The sequence below is a fragment of the Pelodiscus sinensis genome, chromosome 1 (assembly GCF_049634645.1).
Source record: "Pelodiscus sinensis isolate JC-2024 chromosome 1, ASM4963464v1, whole genome shotgun sequence".
NCBI lineage: Eukaryota > Metazoa > Chordata > Testudines > Trionychidae > Pelodiscus > Pelodiscus sinensis.
The window spans coordinates 38,157,830-38,178,657 of record NC_134711.1 but is presented as its reverse complement, the minus strand read 5'-3'; the positions used below and the strand labels follow the sequence as shown (position 1 = coordinate 38,178,657).

Below are 20,828 nucleotides of genomic sequence, written 5' to 3'. Positions count from 1 at the left end.
AGGGAGTGTTCGTTCCCTGGCACTGCCCCGCACCCCACTCCCAGAAGCAACCCCCGCTGCGATTCTGCCCACTGCGGGTGGCATGTAGTATGGCCGGGTCAGACCGAACCTTCCCGTGCGGGGCACGTTCGCCTCCTCCCCCCATTTTCCCTGGGGCGGCCCATTCCCTCCTTGCAGCCACCCTCCCCCCCGGCCCAGTGGCTGGTGAGTGTCGTACCTGCATGAGCACTGCTCCGACGGTGGATTTCACCATGCCGAACTGGTTCCCGACGGATCGGTAGCTGTCCGGCATGGAGAGCTGCCACAGGGCGATGGCCACACACTTCTGGAGGGGGATGGCGGGCCTCATGCGAGTGTTTTGTCGCCGCAGAGCGGGGGCAAGCCACTCGCAGAGCTCCAGGAAGGTGTCCTTCCTCATCCTGAAGTTCTGGGTTCACTTTTGGTATCCCCAGCACTCCAGGACTATGCGGACCCACCAGTCACTGCTGGTGTCCAGACGCCAGATGCGGCGGGGCACGCTGGCATCCGGGCATTGCTGCAGCTCCTCCACGACCCCCAGAGAGGCCAGGGGGAGAGACAGGGGGCTGATGTGTACCAGATGGTACCAGGCAGCCTCCTGCCATTGCTGGCAGGCTTGCAGCAGCAAATCCAAAAACTGGAGCAGCATGCCCAGGGCAAGCTCTGGCTCCATGGTGGAACTGCGGCAGCGTCCCCAATGGGAACCACCGACACAGACGGCGGAGAGGAAAATGCTTTGCTGTCCTTCAGCGAGGTAGGCAAGCAAGTAGAAAAGCTGAGAACCAGCTATCCAGGGGGGTACCTTTAAGCACGAGCCTCAGACAACAGCCACACAAAGCAACTACTGATCTGATGCCCTCCCGGAACTGGTTTCAGCTGCCCTTAAATATAACCCAGCGTCCAATCAGTGTGGATGCGCTATTTCGAATTAGCAAAACGCTAATTTGAATTAGTTTTCGGGTATAGATGCGTTATTTCGAATTAGCTTATTTTGAATTAACTAATTCGAAATAAGTTAGTTAGAATTAATGCTGTAGTGTAGACATACCCATAGAGACTTCAACTCTTGGGAACTTTGAACAAAAGCATAGTACGTTTGCTCAGTAATACTTTTAACAGTAATTATACCTGAGAAAATTTTGTAATTTTTAAAAGAGCAAATCTTATTCATCAGCTAAAACATGAGTGTTTAATCATAAAGAATCTTGTGTTGCTGTACATTTTAGAGCTTTTTTGTATCATTTTGCTATTAGGTACTAATGTCTCAAATTTCAATTCATAACATTTAAAATAGAAAACCATAAAAACTTTGCCAACTAAGAAGTTTTAAAAATTCATATATAGAACTTTTTTAAACATTTTCTACTGAAGTGAGAAAGAGGTAAGTGTGGTTTAATATAGCTACACTACAGTGAAGGACAGTCAGCATTAGGGATGTAAGTGACTCGTTGACTATCCGATAAGCAAATGTTCAAGTAGTTGCTCCTCCCCCTTCCTCTGGCTGCCTCTATCAGAGAAAGGCAGCAAGCGGGGGAGCAGGATCCAGGGCTGGAGTAACCAGCTTAAAAGCCAATTCTCCCCAGCACCATCTCCATGGGGAGAAGGGCCAGGGCTGCAGTGGGGAACTAGCAGCACTTCCGCCTTTGAAATGTAGCAAGAGCAGGGGTCTTGGTACATTTCAAAAGCAGAAGCGCTGCGGGGAGCCTGGGGCGACCTGGGAACTCAAGCAGTCCTTCACTGACCCCGTGCTCTCTACTTTTGAAATGTACAAGAGCCCCAGTAGTGCTGAATAGTGCCTGCACTTAGAACATACGACTCGCCATGCTAGGGATGTAAAATCCCATTTCATCAGTTAACCAATAAAACATTATGTTTAACTGGTTAACCTCTTAAATGGGGCTGGGCTGAGGGCTCGCCTCCCCCACCACAGGCAGGGCCTGCTGCGGGCAAGGGCTGCTCTAGCCATGCTGGAGCATCCCCTGCCCATGGCAGGCTGCTCCAGCCAGGCCTGCCATAGGCCCAGCTGGATTGGAGCAGCCCCCTGCCTCCAGTTAATCATAACTGGTAAGCATCACCTGCCAAGGTGACCATTCACATCCCTATACCATACTGGGGGTCATACCAAAGGTCCATCTAGCCCAGTGGTCACCTACCAGTCGATTGGGATCTACTGGTAGATCTTGGAGCCTCTGATAGGTGATCCTGACTGATTTGGCCAAGCGGCTATTAACATGTGCAGTACTTCAGCTGCCCCTCTCCCCACTGCCGCGCACCTCCTCCCCTTTGCCTTGGATCTTCCCTCCTCCCCCCGGGAGCCTCCTGCTTGCTGTGCAGAGCAAGGGAGGAAGAGCAGGGGGTGCTGAAGTCAGGGTGCCCCCTCTCCCACTCTGTATTCTGTCTCCACAGAACAGAGGGAGGAGGGCGCAACAGGGCTTGGGATGGAGGGAGTTTGCTGGCTGCTTTAGGGAGTGGTGCAATGGGCTAAGAATGGGCCTGTCTTAGCTCATTGCACCACCACCCAGGAGCCACCCAAGGTAAGCAGTGTCCAGCAGGAGTCAGCTCTGAACCCCTGCCCCAGTCATGAACCCCTTCCTGCACCCCAAGGCCTTGCGCTAGCCCTGAGCCCCCTGGACACAAACTCCCTTACAGAGTCTGTACCCTGAACCCCCTCCTACATGCCAACCCCCTTTCCTAGGCTCAGCTCTGAGCCTCCCCACAGTCCAAAACCCTTAGCCCAAGACCAGAGCCTGTTCCCCAACCCTCTGCCCCTGCCTGGTGAAAAGGAGGAAGAAAGGGAGGATCGAATGAGCAGGGGCAGCTCCTTGGAGAAGGGGTACAAAGGAGGCCCAGCAAGGGTATTTGGGTCTGAGGTAGATCTTACATTGCACTTAAATTCAAAAAGTGATCTTGTGCTTAAAAAGGCTGGAGACCACTGATCTAGCCCAATATCCTGTCTTCCAACAGTGGCCGACGCCAGGTGTTCCCAAGAGAACGAACAGGTAATTCTCAAGTGATCCATTCTCGTCACTCATTCCCAACTTCTGACAAACAGAGCCTAGAGACACCATCCCTGCCCATCCTGACTAATAGTCATTGATGGACTTATCCTCCATGAATTTATCTAGTTCTTTTATTATAGTTTTGGCCTTCACAAAATCCTCTGGCAAAGATCCCCACAGGTTGACTGTGTGTTATATGAAGAAATACTCTTTTATTTGTTCCAACCTGCTAACTATTAATTCCATGTGTTGCCCATAATTCCTGTGTTATGAGAAGTAAATAGCACTTCCTTATCTACTTTCTCTATACCAGGAATGATTTTACGAACCTTCATCATATGCCTCCTTAGTTCTCTCTTTTTCAAGCTGAGAAGTTCCCAGTTTTAGTAATCTCTCCTCATACAGAAGCCATTCTATACCCCTAATCATTTTTGTTGCCCTTTTCTGAGCCGGCCTAGCCTTCAACATCATATTTCAGTTACCAACAAACAGATTATAAAACTGGCTCCAGGATATAAAAACAAACTTGTTTCTCTGAGTTAAGCCATTTTAATGTCAATGATGCTAACGGTACTTTTGTTCACTGGCCAGTTTCTGCAATGTTTAAATCCATAGCTTTCATGTGTACACTCAGAATAGTGTACACAAAGAAATAACTCCGTATTTTCCATCTCCTTTAATTTTTTAAAGGTGACGCCATGTTGTTGCAACCAGGCAACTTTCTCTGAAATTAGAAGCACAACAGAGGACAAGGGAATCAAGTATGAGAAATTACACTTTTTTCAATATAATTGCACCTGGCAAGCAACTGACAACCAAGAAAATACTTTTTTCAAAAGCTAAAGTTTTAACAAAAATTGTCAAATGTATATCCATTTGACTCCAATACAATCTCAAGTAGCAAGGCAGCATAGACAAAGCAACTCTTATAAAATTAGGACTCTGAAACAGTAATACTAATTAAACTGAGTATCTTGGAGCACTGACAGAGTAAAATTAAGTGCAATTTATGAGGTGTTTGCAATCTGACAACATGCAACAACGGTGCCTAGCACAATGGAGCCCTAATCCTTGATTGGCACTGCTAGGCATTATCACAACAAAACAAAACAAAACAATCCATTAAATCTTTAACGTGTGAAAGAATGCACTGCTTGTGAAGACTGGAAGAGTTAGTAATTTTCCCCATTTACTGTAATTTGTTACAATTTCCAAGCATATATTTTACCTGCTCTCCACAGCAATTATGCAAATATTCTCACTTAAGGATCCACGATGGCAAACAATTTGTTTGGCTTGGGGTTTTAGAACAGTAATGGTGTTTAGAAATCCTTCCCCATTATGAAAATCATACCCTGAGCTCCATCCCCAAAAAAAAAAAATCAAACATCTTTTGCAGGGTGCCTGAATGGTCACCAGATATGGGTTCTTTTAGACTGGAGAAGCAGGTTTCAGTGCACACCTATACTGTGTACTTCTAGTGGTGTGAAGAGTAAATATGCTGAGTGTACACCCCCTTCCTCCAGCACACGCATAAGTAGCACTGTACATAAAACACTGCATGAGCAAGTACAGACATGCCTGAACCCAGTGAGGACTCTGTATATGCCCAAGCAGCATCTCCCCCATCTGAACTGATTTCAGTAGAGTCCTTGTGTCAGAGCCTTTCACCGTGTCATGTAGCTACGGAGTGTGCAATGTAGACTTAGCTTAGCGTTCTTAAAACATGCTGTCAGTCACATCCTCTCTTTTGTAACCAAGAGAATCCTATTCAGACACTCTTGCCGAATGTAGTTGTGGTACTACATCATGCAAAAGGCGGCCCATCCTGTAGGCCAGTCACAGGCATTAAGGCTGCATAGGGCTTAACATCTTAAACCTCACCAAAAAATAACAAGCAGCTAGTGCAGATCTCAGAGCACTGGTATCACATGCTCCTAGCAAAATTCCCTGCTCAGTAAACCAGCTGTTACTTTCTGCACCAGCTTCAGTTTCTGAATGGTGTAATCCAAATAAAGCCTACTGCAATAGTCCTGTCCTTAGGTAACAAAAACATGAACACTGACAAGGACCACATCAGAAAGGAAAAGTCTCAACCTTTTAAAAAGGTGACAGTTACATTTTAATGCTTCTATCAAAAGCAATATGTGTCATTGGTTCTCTCAAGCAAGGGTCCCAGTAATTCACCAGCCAGGAAGAGCATTGCTCCAAAACACACACTGCAGGACAAAGTTCTTTCAACTTCTCTAGGGCCTCAAGGAGCATCATCAGTAGAAAGTCTTGCAGGCAAAACAAAACTATTGTTCCTTCAAGATTTTCTTCTTCCACCGCACATGCAGTCAGCCTATCCATAATCTTTTCTGCAAAATGACTAACAATCAAATTAGTTACTGAGCTGAGACTCTGGATTCATCAGATTACTGACTGTGAGGGGGGTCACTCACCACCTTAGCGGGGGTCCGTCGTCTGTCCCCGGAATCAGTCCATTCCGCCCACACAGGACTCCGCTCACATGGCGTTTCCCCTCTGGAACCCTCCGATCACGTCGTTCTCTTCGCCACACTGCCCTCCAGCAGTGCTCAAGTCACTCGCTCTGAGCCCCCCTTCCGGGGGTCGGTGTCTCTCCAGCAGGCCTTGCCGCAGGCCTAGCAGGCTGGCCGGTTGGCTGTCCGAGCGCCCTGGCCCAGCCTGACTCTCTAGCCCTGCCCTCCTGCTCCCTCGGCAGCCAGGCTCACACTCCCTTTGCTGAAGCAGCCCTTCCCTTTTATAGCTCCCAGCTGGGCCTTAATTGGCCAACGCCGCCCAGCTGGGCTGAACTCCCCGGGCCTGCTCCAGGCTGGGGTTTGGCCCTTAAAGGGCCAATACAGGGCAGCTGCCCTGTTACACTGACCATCCGAGACAAATTTACAGTGTGAGATTTTGTGGGTATTGTGGGGAAGAAAATAAATGTATTTGCCAGGACAGTCACACAAGAGTTTTTAAAAATTCTTTTATGCTGAAACTGATAAGCCTTACCATGAGACTTCCAACATCAGTACCTTAGCCATCTTCTCTCTCAGGCTATGTCTACCCGGCAATGTTATTTTGGAACAACTGCCATTATTTAGAAATAACAAAGTCTGTGTCCACACTACAAGCAATTATTTTGACACTGTCAAAACAATGTTGAGCTGGAGGACTTTACTCCGACTCCTGTAACCCTCAGGGTATGTCTACATTGCATGCCTCTTCCAAGAAAGGAACGCAAATGCAGATGAGCGAAATTGCAAATGAAGCACGGATTTAACTTTCCGGCACTTCATTTGCATAATTGTGTCCGGCCACTATTTCGAAATACCCTATTTCAAAATAAAAAACGTTGTGTAGATGCGATTATTTTGAAAGAAAGCCCTTCTTTCAAAATAACCATTAAACCTCATTTTTTGAGGAGCAAGGGTTATTTTGAAAGAAGGGGTTTCTTTCAAAATAACCGTGTCTACGCAGCGTTTTTATTGCGAAATAGGGTATTTCGAAATAGCGGCCGGACGTGATTATGCAAATGAAGCGCAGGAAATTCAAATCCGCACTTCATCTGCAATTTTGCTTGTCTGCATTTGCATTCCTCTCTTGGAAGAGGAATGCAATGTAGACATACCCTGAGGGTTACAGGAGTCGGAGTAAGAAGTCCTCCAGCTCAACATTGTTTTGACAGTGGAATGCAATGTAGACATACCCTGATTGTATGAGGAGTAAAGGAAAGCTGGAGGAAGAGTGCTCCAAAAGCCAAAATAAGCTATTTCAACTTAAGCTATGCAATTGATGTAGCTCAAGTTGCTTATCTCATCTTGGCTTTAGCCCTGCTGTGTATACGTGCCCTCAGTGATCAGTCACCTTTATTACTGAATGGTCACAAACAAGGGTGACCGATGAAAATAAAGTAATCAAAGAGAACACCTAGAGGTTACCTCATTAATGGTAGAAGACAAAAAGTATATTGTTCCACCAGACCACAGGAAGGATCTTTCAGTGAAATAAGATACTACCTCAAATCAATCTCCATCTTTTCTTGTTCTATTAATCTGAGGGCAAACAATCAAAACAGGTCCTTCCCCTTGACAGGAAATGAGCTTCCACTTCATCACAGGAGTTCATTTTTGATCCTTGACATAAGGATAACATTCAATCTCAATCAAAAAAGCAGATCCAGAGTGTTCCAGTGATATGAATTGAGTATGTGGGACGAAGTCAAAGTAACCAGAAAAAAACTACAGCAGAAGAGCCATCATCTACATGCAGGTTGAAATCAGAGAACTATTACATTTTGCCATTATAGGAATCAGTTTAGTCAGTGCATAATGGCATAGCAGAGCAACAGGTCAAGCGATAAATTGACACCAGTCCCATCTTAATCCCATGTTGGGACTTTCTATGAACTGCACACTATCAGATCCAGTTTTGGAGAAAACCGCCTCGTTAGACTGGATGCAATCTGTATAGCCATATTGCCTCCCTGCTGATCCCCACCAGGTATATTGATACACAAGGTTTTGAGGTGTTTTTAACTTCTCTAGTCCTACATAATTACTGGCAACACTCAAGGCAGAGGTATATAACTGCATCTGCCTGAAAGGAAAAAAAATCTCAGAAAACATTTAAATTACTGCATAATGCTGCATATAACTAGTTAATTTTCAAATTAAGCCTTTAAAATAGTAATAATTAATGAAAGTTTGAAGCTAAAAATCCAAAACAGTGGACACCAATTTTCTATTTAAAAATATCAAAAATAGAGGACAAGACTAAACTAACCCATCACAAGAAACAAAGGTTGAACAAAGTTCAGGAAGTGGGTACTCAACTCTCTTCAAAACGCCTGCAGGAAGGGGTCAGGAAATGATGTCAGGGGATGGCTTTTTGACCAAACAGTTGCCACTCACGCAGGGGAGCTTTTAGCTAGAAAAGGCAACCGATCAGAGGAGGCTATAAACTGAATACAAGTCTGGCCAGATGTAGGCTTGGTGTGGGTGAGAGAGTGGAGCAGAGCAGAGAAGAGAAGCAGCAGCAGCAAACAACATACTCGACAAATCAGTAGGACCCTAGATGATTCAGAGGGATGGTTGAAAGAGTATAAGTCTGAAGTTTATGATAATTCTTGGAAAATTACTGAGTGTGCCTGTAAATAAAACAAAATGTTAGGTTCTGAGTGTGATCAATCCTACCCTACTTCCTGACTAGCTGAGCACCACTTATGAAATGGTAATCTTAATGTGAGAAAATCTTTAATGTTATATTGTAATGCTATTTTATACACATGTGCTACGTCTAGACTGGCATGATTTTCCACAAATGCTTTTAACGGAAAAGATTTTCCGTTAATAGCATTTACAGAAAAGAGCGTCTAGATTGGCATGGACACTTTTCCGCAAAAGCACTTTTTGCGGAAAAGTGTCCATGCCAATCTAGACGCGGTTTTGCGCAAGAAAGCCCCGATCGCCATTTTCGCGATCGGGGCTTTTTTGCACAAAACAATACAGCATTGTCTACACTGGCTTTTGCCCGAATGGGAGGGCTGCGTCTAGACTGGCAAGTTTTTCCGCAGCTGCTTTTGCGGAAAAACTTGCCAGTTGTCTACACTAGCTGCTTGAATTTCCGCAAGTACACTGACGATCTCAAGTAAGATTGTCAGTGTTCTTGCGGAAATGCTATGCTGCTCCCGGCCGGGCAAAAGCCCTCTTGCGCAAATGCTTTTGCACAAGAAGGCCAGTGTAGACAACGCAGTATTGTTTTGCACAAAAAAGACCCGATAACGAAAATGGCGATCGGGGCTTTCTTGCGCAAAACCGCGTCTAAATTGGCACAGACGCTTTTCCGCAAAAAGTGCTTTTGCGGAAAAGCATCCATGCCAATCTAGACGCTCTTTTCCGCAAATGCTTTTAACAGAAAAACTTTTCCGTTAAAAGCATTTGCGGAAAATCATGCCAGTCTAGACGTAGCCGAGCAGCATAGTATTTCCGCAAGAACACTGACAATCTTATATGAGATCGTCAGTGTTCTTGAGGAAATTCAAGCGGCCAGTGTAGACAGCTAGCAAGTTTTTCCGCAATAGCAGCTGCTTTTGCGGAAAAACTTGCCAGTCTAGACGCAGCCATGCAGTATTTGATTGTTACTTTGCAATAAGCCTAATGCTATTGTAATAGAGGCTCTATGCATATGTATGAGAAGGTCAATGTGTACCATGACCACAACATTTTAGGTCTTACAGTCTGTATTGTGTCTTGTACTATTTAAATCTATCATTCTTAGCAATAGTTCAGTTGTGTCGTACTACCTGTTATACAATGTAATTTTCTTCCCTTTTCTTGCTTTACTGAATATACTGTAGTTACCTCATTTTTTCCTCAGTAAATAAGACTTTGTTTTTGAAGAACTACTGCTTGGATGACAATCCTTTGAGTGGAGGGCTGTATCTGTGTCCTTCCAAGGATTACTCTGGGAAGTCCCGAGGGTCAGAGACAAGCCCTCTGATACAACCCTAGCAATTCCTTTAGAGCAGGTCACCATCTTTCTCCCCATTTGGACAAAATAAATGATCAATTTATAATTATAATAAGGCCAGCATTGGAGTGTCTTGTGTCTAGAACAGCAACATAATGTATCAAATACCCAAGTGGTGGTACCCTTCTGGGAGCAGGGTAGGACTGGGGCAGGCAGGGAACCTGCCTCAGCTCAGCTTCACTGCGCCACCGCCCAGGAGCACTGATTTCACACATTAGAACGTTAGTGTTCTTGCGCAAGAACTCCCTGCCAGTGTAGACAGGCAGCATGTTTTTGTGCAAAAGCGACCACTTTGGCGCAAGATCACGCTAATGTAGACACAGCCTGATAAGTCTCTTACATCCCAGGGCCCCATTTTATGCCTCCCTCTCAAAACATAAATCCCCCTCAGCACTACTTCATATTGTCTCCCTCCACCATAGACACACTCTTTGCTGATCAGCCAGAAGCCAGAAAGTAAGGACAGTGCCATTTGTTGACTGCCCTGCAATGAAACCTGGTTGTTCTTGATGATTGTGTTTGTTAAGGAGCAAATGTGTGGAACCAAGCAATCCATGAACAAAAGAACTTTCCAAGGACTGATAAGAAGATTGGCTTATAATTGCTACACTTGATGCAATCAAGATACTTTGGTTTGCACAGGGAGATTATAATACGATCTTTCCAGTTTCTTGGTACTTCGTGCTCGAGTAGTCTAGTTCATAGGTTCCCAAACTGGGGGGCGCAGCCCCCTAGGGGGCATGAAGAAATTTCAGGGGGACACGAGGAAACCCAGCCCCCCTGCCCAAGAAAGAGTCCAGTCTGTCCAGTAAAAAAAATTCAGAAAATACCATGTGACATGTCCAGTATTTTCTTCTTTTCCTGGCTAGGGCATCCACCGGAACACGCTCCAGTCGGGCTGGCTGGGGAGGGGTAGCAACAAGTCTTGCTGCTATTTTTGAGGGGCGGGGGGAGAAGAGGGTTTCTCAAAAATCAAAAAAGGGACGTGATATTGAAAAGTTTGGGAACCACTGCTCTAATTTCTAGGTTAAAACATTGTCTGTGCCTTTGGGTAATTTATATTTCAAGGTCCTTTTGTTAAGGTCCAGCTATTTTTCTAACAAAACAGAACTTAATATAGACTCTCCTGTATTAAGGTGTATGTTAAAAAAGTAACACCAAATCCTTAAAATCTTTCTGAAGACTTCAATTTCTTCCCAAGGCATACATGAAGTACATGGCACATGAAGTAAAGCGCACCAGAAATGTACAACTGTAATGTAACAATCAAAATTAAGGTTCTCAAACTGGGAGGAAACGCTTTAGATAGGTTTTGCAATGGTAAAAAAATATAGATTTTGATTTTTTATAAACACTAGTTTAAAATATCAACCATTTATAAAAAGAGTATCTAGTGTTCTATGATTTGAAGTTAGAAAGATGTGATGCCACTCCACAGTTTGTTAAGCTGAAGCGTCATTAAGTCTGGTCCTGCCACTTTTGAAGATTTCTATTTGTACTTCGTGATGGTTTTATTACAACTTCAGAATAAATTCTAATCCCCTTTCACTAAGTTTTAGATGGGCACACAGCCTAACTACAATGCATTGGCTCTAACATCTGGGGAATTTTCATGCAGAATGATAAGGTGATACTAGCGCTTTACTATTGGACCTACAAAATCCAAGCAGAACCAACACAGTCAGATTTAGATTTATGTTCATGGGCTATTTCAATCAAGACAAGGAAAAATCCAAAATGAGGTATACTATACCTAGGACTAGATGTGTACAAGGCAACAGCCTCATCCATCTCTCACATCCTGAGACAGTAATGAGTATCTCAGGACACCACAGACAGTGATAAATACCCACAACGGCTATCAATCATATTCGAGACAGCATTGCTAAAAGCACTGGACTGCTATTTCAACATTAAGTAGTAAAAAATACCTCAGCAAAATATGACACTTGTGACCTTCTGTCCCAAAATTTTGAGTGGCAATATAAAAAACCATGATTCAGTAAGTGCAAAAGACAATTAGCTGTTTCTGTAACTTGTGTTCTTCAAGATATGCTGCTCATGTCCATTCAACATAGGTTTGCCACATGCACCAGTGCCAAAGATTTTCCATTAGCAGTACCTGTAGGGGACCAGGTCCAGTGCTCCCTGTAGAGGCATGCACATGCTGTGCTATATAGGGCACCTCCACGGCCCTTCCCTTCTTAGTTCTTTCTTCCCAGAAACTCCAGCAGAGGGGAAGTAGGGTGGAGAGTTGAATGGACATAAGCAACACATTTTGAAGAATACCAGTTATGGAAACAAGTAACATCTTTTGTTAGAATGCTTGCTCATGTCCATTCAACATACAGGCAGTCCCCGGGTTACGTACAAGATAGGGACTGTAGGTTTGTTCTTAAGTTGAATCTGTATGTAAGTCGGAACTGGCGTCCAGATTCAGCCGCTGCTGAAACTGATCAGTTTCAACAGCGGCTGAATCTGGACGCCAGTTCTGACTTACATACAGATTCAACTTAAGAACCCCAGGCATCCCCAAGTCAGCTGCTGCTGAAACTGATCAGCGGCTGATTCCAGGAAGCCCGGGGCAGGGGCTTCCTGTAGTCAGCCACTGGTCAGTTTCAGCAGCGGCTGACTTGGGGATGCCTGGGGCAGAGCAGCTGGGGTGCTGCCCGGTTGGTCCAGTAGCGCCCAGAGTGGCGCTACGGGACCAACTGGCAGCACCCCAGCTGCTGTACCACAGGTGTCCGGAGCAAAGCCACGGAGCACGGGGGCAGCGGGGCAGCCCAGACGCGCCGTGGCTGTCCTGCTGCCCTCGGGCTCCGTGGCTTTGCTCTGCTTTGCTCCCCGTCCCCCTGGTCTGCAGACCAGGGGGATGGGGGGTGGCAAAGCAGAGCCAAGCCGCGGAGCACCCGGCCAGCTGACAGCCCAGACGCGTCTGGGCTGTCAGCTGATCGCGCGCTCCGCGGCTTGGCTCTGCTTTGCCCCCCCCCCGTCCTCCTGGTCTGCAGACCAGGGGAAAGGGGGGGGGGCAAAGCAGAGCCAAACAGAGCCAAGCCGCGGAGCGCGTGATCAGCTGACAGCCCAGACGCGTCTGGGCTGTCAGCTGGCCGGGCACTCCGCGGCTTGGCTCTGCTTGGCTCTGCTTGGCCACCCCCCCCCCGTCTCCCTGGTCTGCAGACCAGGGGAAGGGGGGGGCAAAGCAGAGCCAAGCCTCGGAGCGCGTGGGCAGCGGACAGCCCTGTCCGCTGCCCACGTGTTCCACCGCTTTGCTTCCTCTCCCTGGTCTGCTGGAGACCAGGGAGAGGAACGGCCCCATTCGTAACTGCGGATCCGACATAAGTCGGAGCCGCGTAACTCGGGGACTGCCTGTAGTTGCCTCTAGGATGGAGCAGACTCTGGCATTAGGAAGGCAGGATAAGATATGCCCTGAAGTTAGGGATGTAGGGTGGGTTCTGGAGCGGCCTAGGGCATTATCCTGGAGAGCAGAGGGTAGTGGATTTGCGTCCTGCTCTGCCCACCAAGGCAGCTACTGGACAGCCATCACTAGCTGCAAGCACTATTTGCAGAGATAGGTAGCAGTTTCAAGAGCATGCAGACTGCTCTACTAAATGCCATGTCATCCTAGCATGTTACATGATAGCATAATGGAACACGAAGGTGTGCACTGAAGACTACATTGCTGCACAGAAAATGACCTGAATCAGGAGATTGGATGAAGAGGCTTGGACCATGGTTGAATGAGCTTTGACCAACTTGAATGTTGCAAAGCCTGATTGATTTGTGTAATATATGTGAATGCAGGTGGTGATCCACCTGTAGATCCTCTGAAACAGCACTGGAATACCTTTCATCCCATCAGCATAAGCCATGAAGAGTTGTGTGGATTTACCAAAGGGCTTAGTGAGCTATGGTGATTCTTTGATGTACTCACTATTGAGAGCCCAGGATAAGAGGGTGATCAGGGTAAGCAGACAGGGGACTGCAGATAGGGGAGTTGAAGAGGGAGAGCAAAGCAACCCCACCGCTGAAGAGGCTACCCGGTGAGAGTACTAGCTGTGGTGTGAGTGTGTGTGTGCCTGACTGTTTGAATTTTACAGTTTGAAGTGTGAATTGAGAGTCTGATTCCAGGTGAGTACTAGCAGTTTCAGTTTCAGCTTCTGTGGCAGTTGGGACTGAGAGCCTGCCATTGTTCCCTTGATTGCCTCTGATTAGCCTCAGGCTCAGCCTTCCCCTGTGTGACTCAGAAGGGGGCAGGCCTGACCTAGGAAAGCAGGCTTTAAAAAGCCAGAGCAGTGCGACCAGGGGACTGCAGACAGGGGAGCTGAAGAGGAAGTTGAGCAGAGGGAGTGACTGATGGTGATGAAGACCCGAAGCGCTTGTGCCAGTACTTCTCCTGTCTCCTCCACCTGTGCCTGTATCCAGACAGAGAACCTGAGCATGGATGCCTCTACCCAGGTCCTGGTGTGGTGTTGCAGTATTTGTGGCTTGCAATTCCCACTGACTGATATCCAGGCTGGGGGAGACAACCATTGTGAAAGGTGCCTGCTGGTGGAATCTCTCAGGCAGCAGGTGGGAGAGCTACAGGAGGAGGTGGCCAGGCTAAGGAGCATTCGAGGCCATAAGGAATTTCTGGACAGTATTCCTGTGGAGTCCACTGAGGTCACTGTCCTAGGATGTGGGACTGCTGACCTACCACTTATGGAGGAGGAGGTGGTGCAGGGTGAGTACTGGCAGCTGGTTACTTCTGGCAGCAGGCAGTGTTCCACCCCTGCTCCTAACCCTCCCAGGGTATGTCTACACTACCCTCCTAGTTCGAACTAGGAGGGTAATGTATGCATACCGCACTTGCTAATGAAGCCCGGGAAATTCAAAATGAGATCAAACTAGCTACAGGCATAAAGGGAAACAAGAAGACCTTTTATAAATACATTAGAAGCAAGAGGAAGACCAAGGACAGGGTAGGCCCACTGGTTAGTGAGGAGGGAGAAGCAGTAACAGGAAACTTGGAAATGGCGGAGATGCTCAATGACTTCGTTTCGGTCTTCACCGAGAAGTCTGGAAGTGTTCCTAACAGTGAATACAAGCAGAGAGAGGGTAAGTTTAGAAGATAGGATACACAAAGAACAAGTTAAAAATCACTTAGGAAAGTTAGATGTCAGCAAGTCACCAGGTCCTGATGAAATGCATCCCAGGATACCTCCTCTATCAGCTCCTTGAGTATCTGAGCCTTTAGCTATGATTTTTGAAAAATCATGGCAGACAGGGGAGATTCCAGAAGACTGGAAAAGGGCAAATATTGTGCCCATCTATAAAAAGGGGAATAAGAACAACCCAGGAAACTACAGACCGGTCAGTTTAACGTCTGTCCCAGGGAAGATAATGGAGCAGGTAATTAAGGAAAACATATGCAAACACTTGGAAGGTAAAAGTGATAGGGAATAGCCAGCATGGGTTTGTGAAGAACAAGTCATGCCAAACTAATCTGATAGCTTTCTTTGATAGGATAACAAGCCTTGTGGATAAGGGAGAAGCGGTGGATGTCATATACCTAGACTTTAGTAAGGCATTTGATACGGTCTCGCATGATATTCTTATTGATAAACTAGGCAAATATAACTCAGATAGGGCCACGATAAGGTGGGTGCATAATTGGCTGGATAACCGTAGTCAGAGAGTTGTTGTTAACGGTGCTAAATCCTGCTGAAAAGGGATAACAAGTGGAGTTCCTCAAGGGTCTGTTTTGGGACCCGTACTGTTCAATATCTTCATCAATGATGCAGATATTGGGATAGAGAGTACACTTATTAAGTTTGCAGATGATACCAAACTGGGTGGGGTTGCAACTTCTTTGGAGGATAGGGACATAATTCAAAATGACCTTAGCAAGTTAGAGAAATGGTCAGAGGTAAACAGGATGAAGTTTAATAAAGAGAAATGCAAAGTGCTCCACTTAGGAAGGAACAATCAGTTCCATACATACAAGATGGGAAGTGACTGTCTAGGAAGGAGCATGGCGGAAAGGGATCTAGGGGTCATAGTGGACCACAAGTTGAATATGAGTCAACAGTGTGATGCTGTTGCAAAAAAAGCAAATATGATTCTAGGTTGTATCAACAGGTGTGTTGTAAGCAAAACTCGTGAAGTCATTCTGCCGCTCTACTCTGCACTAGTTAGGCCTCAGCTGGAGTACTGTGTCCAGTTCTGGGCGCCACATTTCAAGAAAGATGTGGAGAAATTAGAAAGGGTACAGAGAAGAGCGACAAGAATGATTAAAGGTCTAGAGAACATGACCTATGAAGCCACGCTTCGTGAACTGGGCTTGTTTAGTTTGGAAAAAAGAAGATTAAGGGGGGACATGATAGCGGTTTTCAAATATCTAAAAGGGTGTCACAAGGAGGAAGGAGAAAATTTGTTCCTCTTGGTTTCTGAGGACAGGACAAGGAGTAATGGGCTTAAAGTGCAGCAAGGGAGGTTTAGATTGGACATTAGGAAAAAATTCCTAACTGTCAGGGTGGTCAAATATTGGAATAAATTGCCAAGGGAGGTGGTGGAATCTCCCTCTCTGGAGATATTTAAGAACAGGTTAGATAGACATCTGTCAGGGATGGTGTAGACGGAGCTTGGTCCTGCCTTGAGGGCGGGGGGCTGGACTCGATGACCTCTCGAGGTCCCTTCCAGTCCTATGATTCTATGATCATTGGTGCCAGGATTGGGATCTATAGGACATGCCACCATGCCTTCAAGAGCTTGATGCCTGTGAATAACAGTGATGAGGAAATCAGTGACAAGGAAGCTGGAATTACCCCTGGTGTGGCAGGATTCATATGAGAAGCAACTCTCTCTACAATGCCACTGCAGCCAGGGGACATGTGCCTCAACAATCTATGCCGTGACCCCTGCGATGCTGGAGACTCAACATCTAGTCTGAGTGGGGCTATGAGGGGCTCTCCTGTCCAAATGTGCCAGATAATGGAAGAATTGGGCACTTGGTGACCAGGAGGCAAACAGTGGCTTCCCGCTGTACCAGAGCCCAACAGATGCCAAAGGAAACCGTACCAGCATCATCAACATGTGCTGTCTGCAAAGCCTCCAGCATAGAAGGGGCTTGCACATCCATGATGGGAAGAAGGGAACCAGCAGGACTTCTGCATTCAGCCTGCACCAGGATCTTCTCCTGTGGATGGTCTGCCATGCAGTCAGCCTTCTTGGCCTTCTCCTTGCAAGAAGCTAGGCACTCACTCTTGCCTCTCTTCTTCGCTCTCCTAAGTCAAGCGAGTGCCGCACCGACAGAGTGCTCTGCACTGAAGCACTGGTGCTTGGTGCCAAGTCTGAGTGCTGGTCCTGGAGAGCCAGGGCAGACTCCATCAGCAGGACTTTTAAACATATATCCCTATATTTTATTATCCTGGGTCGAAGAGACTTGCAGATTTGGCACTTGTCTGAGATATGTTTCTCCCAGACAATGGAAGCAGTCAACATGCACATCACGGACTGGCATAGGCCTACAGCACACAGAACAGGCTTTAAAACCAAGAGAGTGGGGCATGTCTACAGGAGACTAACAGACTGCTAATTATTATCTAGTTATAGTTTCCCTCTAGTTAGAGAAGTATTTACAACTGAATAGACACATGAACTAATACTACAGCTAAGGCTGGAGCACACTGTTCCAAGCACTGTCACTGGCAGCAAGAAGGAACTGAGGGGGGCCTGGAGGGTGCCCAATATAGCATGGCGTGTGCGTTCCAAGAGACATAGACCTAGTCTCCTACAGGTACTGCTGGAGGGAAAATCTTCGACACCAGTGCATGTGGCGAGCACACACACCTATGTTGAATGGATATGCACAAGCACTCAAAAGAGCACAATTCTTTTATAAACCTAGGCATACTTATTTTGTTTGAAATGAAGGCAAAAAAACCTCTGTGGAATCAGAAGGAAAAGGAGAGTTAAGTTTCTGAAAGAGCCAAACAATAGATCTGACCCCATCACAAGATAAAAAAATAATCAATTGTTGACACAGTAGAGAGCAATTTAGTAAATCACCTATGAGGGTAGGCCAACTTTGACCTATTATATATATATATATATATGGACACAAAAGTGGAGATCAACCAAGTCTTAACTTTAGCAAAGACGTAATTCCACTTTAAGTATTTCAGCAGCAGACTTCCAAGTTACTTAAGATAGAGTCAGCAGAAATATCTAAAATTAACTGTGTAGCCTCCAGTCGTTCTGCCGCCACCCCTGAATTTTATTTTCCTTATCTTAACAGAGACATTCAGGAATAGATATTAGGGAGCTGAACATGTAAGGATATCTATTTTTAATATTGGAAAGTCATAAGCAAACTAGGGGTCCTCTGTGCATATTCGAACTACATGAAACCATAGTTACAAAAGCATTCTAAATATAAGGATCCTACTTTTCTTTAAAAACATCAATATTCAGTCTTCCTGAGCATCAGTGTTTAAATCACAATTCTATTAACAAGAACTATAATGTTAAGCTTTACTTAACTAAAACAAAGACAAAATTTGTTTGTTTTTTTGCCACTTGTAAAAACTTCAGATTAGATAATGATGTCTTAATTACATAATGAAGGTCATAAGTATGGAAGAAAGGGGTTCACTCCAACTGTTGACTCTCTCATAAGGCAAAAAGTATTTTTAATTGTAGTGGAATAATACAACAAATCAGACCCAACGATAGAGAAATAAAGTTTATAGAAATGTAAATATTAAAGTATAGCTGCTGATAGTAACTGAGCTGGTTTATGACTGAGGAAAGGCATTCTAGTTTTACTACAATTCACTTTTTTGTCTAAGCACACTTGTTATAGTAACTTCCAGTCTGATTTATTTCCATCAAATACAGTACATTAATCCAAACAAGAGCATGTACATTCAATACAGAACATTTTTAGCAACAGTTACAGTCCAGTTCCCATTCACAGTGTATTTTATTTTTAGTGCAAAGCACTAAAAAGGCCAAACATTTTTCTATTCATAAAAGCATATTTTTTAAACTCATGACCTTGTGATCAACATTTTTAGATTTTTTTTTATACAAAATGTATATATGACACAAGGCACCTCCCTAAATAAGAGAGTGAACCTGTATAAAAACATGGTATTTCTTCTGATGTACAGTACCTTTCAAATTGTGGCAATTTGACACAAATCACTCAACAAATATTTTCTAAAAAGTAAAAATAAAAAAAGACACACATTGATGCACAGAAGCCTGCCAAGATTTCCATAATGGTAGGTGTGCTACTGTTTTGCTAAAATCTTGATTATAAAATAGACAAAAGGATCAGTAAGCATTTTGCAAATCCTACAATAACGGCAAGTGCTACCTAAAGTGGTCATTTAAAATCTTGTGAGAAAAAATATTGAGTTTCTTTCACACTATCCTCCCTTTAAATGACATTAAAAGAAATAAAACTAGCATTTTAAGAAGTGGTTGTGCATGGATTGTCTGTCTATAAAACATCAGAAAATATTCACTACCTTCATATTAACATTAGTGTGTTGTTCTTTTAAAACGGTAACTGAAAAATTAACTGCAACTATTATTAAAGTGCTTGTGTATAATATTTAAACACAAAATTAAGGAATAAGGGAATGTGTGGTTTTGTAAACTTCCTAGATGTTTACAAATGAAAGGTTGTCCTATGAACCATGCTTGAAAAAAAAGTATTGGCAATATCACTGCAGCAATTTCAGAACAGTGAAATTCACTACATCCAAAAGTTGGAAAATTAATCCAACTGAATGAAGTTATGGCAAATACTAAAAAAATAGAATATTTCAGCTAATATACACTAATATGCTGTTTGCTCTTATACATTCATTTGTAATAAATTTAAAACGGTTCATAAAGCAAAAGTTTGCAAGCCAAGCAGAATACCACAAAGGGTATGTCTATGGAGAAGATTGACCCTCCGGAGGTCGATCTTCTAGCATTCAATGTAGCAGGTCTAGTGTAGACCCCCCAAATGGAACACTGAGGGAAGCTTCTGCAGGCATCCTGTACTCCTCATTCTGCAAGGAGTAAGGGAAGCTGATGGGAGTGTGTGCTCCCGTCTGCCTCCCGCAGTGTAGACGCTGCCTCAGTTTAATATCAGCTGAATCCAGCTATGCATTTTGCATAGCTGGATGTCATACCTTAAGCTGACCTGCCTGGTCTAGTGTAGACCAGGCCAAAGAGTCACAGAATTGGTTCACCAGCATTAGCAGTACTAAGGCCAGTATCTATGGTGACCTCTCAAGCTGATTTCCTAAATGAAAAAAAAGCGTTTTTATTAAGAAAATTTATTGTAAAGGGTTTTGTTTTTAAAATCACAGAAAGTTCATTTTCTATTATAACTTTGCTGAACTGCATAGAGACAAGAGTAGTTAACCACTACAGATGCATGTTGTGCATTGCAAGTCAACAGTTACTTGACAGTGTTGGGATGAGACATTATCATATAACAAGCAATCAGAATTGTTATTAATTTAGCAAGAAAACAAGAGTTTGTAAAAGTATTTCCTCATTTTTCTTATGGTACCATTTTCAAGATATTAGTGGTTCTAACACCAAGTTAAAGTCTTTTCACTCAAATGAACTCCAAACTGTCCGTACATCACTTGATGTTATCTGAGGAGAAATGGGAATAAATTAATATTTTTAGTTTACCAGTACAACTTCTCTTACTAGTATTGCAACAGTGAAATCACTTTTAAATGCAAGGTAGTACTTAACAGTTACCAAAAAAAATTTTAACTCCTCTTTTCCTCTCAGGCAAGATTACTGTAATTTTAAGAGCTAACCCCACACATTTTTAAATTGTTTTCTTTAGCAGAGAGTGGTTATCAGATCACTACAAATCCACCCCTCTATACATGAGTGGTAATCAGCTGGTGAAGGTGAACCAAGACCTAGTTGCCTTCAGGAAGAGAGCATTTCTGAGTTGAAGTCAATAGCAGGTGCAGGACAAGGCATATGTATTTAGCCTTATTTTCACTTAAAATATATTTATTATCAGGAGAGAGTTCTGAAGTAATAATTTAAATACTCCCCTCCACACATACAGCCCCCCCCCCCTTTTTTTTATTACAAATCTCTGCAATATCCAGAAATCAGTCAGGTAAAAACTGTAATGATTCTGCAACTTAGGATGGCCATTTATAGGTTATTTTTATTTAACCAAGAAATAATATTTCATAATTAGAAGACTACCTGTGCCATATTTTGTATGAAACAATAAAAACAATGAATCATAATGAT

General features: G+C 44.3%; 2 protein-coding genes across 2 annotated transcripts in view; both read right to left on the bottom strand.

The window, feature by feature from the left end:
• The window catches only part of GRM8 (glutamate metabotropic receptor 8), a 570,836-nt gene extending 565,116 nt beyond the window's left edge, over positions 1-5,720 (bottom strand). The window contains exon 1 of the mRNA XM_075928371.1: positions 5,462-5,720. The gene's annotated coding sequence lies outside the window, so the exon portion shown is untranslated. The remainder of the gene's footprint in view (positions 1-5,461) is intronic.
• Positions 5,721-17,757: 12,037 nt separating this feature from the next.
• The window catches only part of ZNF800 (zinc finger protein 800), a 41,149-nt gene continuing 38,078 nt past the window's right edge, over positions 17,758-20,828 (bottom strand). The window contains exon 6 of the mRNA XM_075928341.1: positions 17,758-20,198. Within this exon, the coding sequence (XP_075784456.1) occupies position 20,198 (1 nt within the window). The 3' untranslated portion in view covers positions 17,758-20,197. The remainder of the gene's footprint in view (positions 20,199-20,828) is intronic.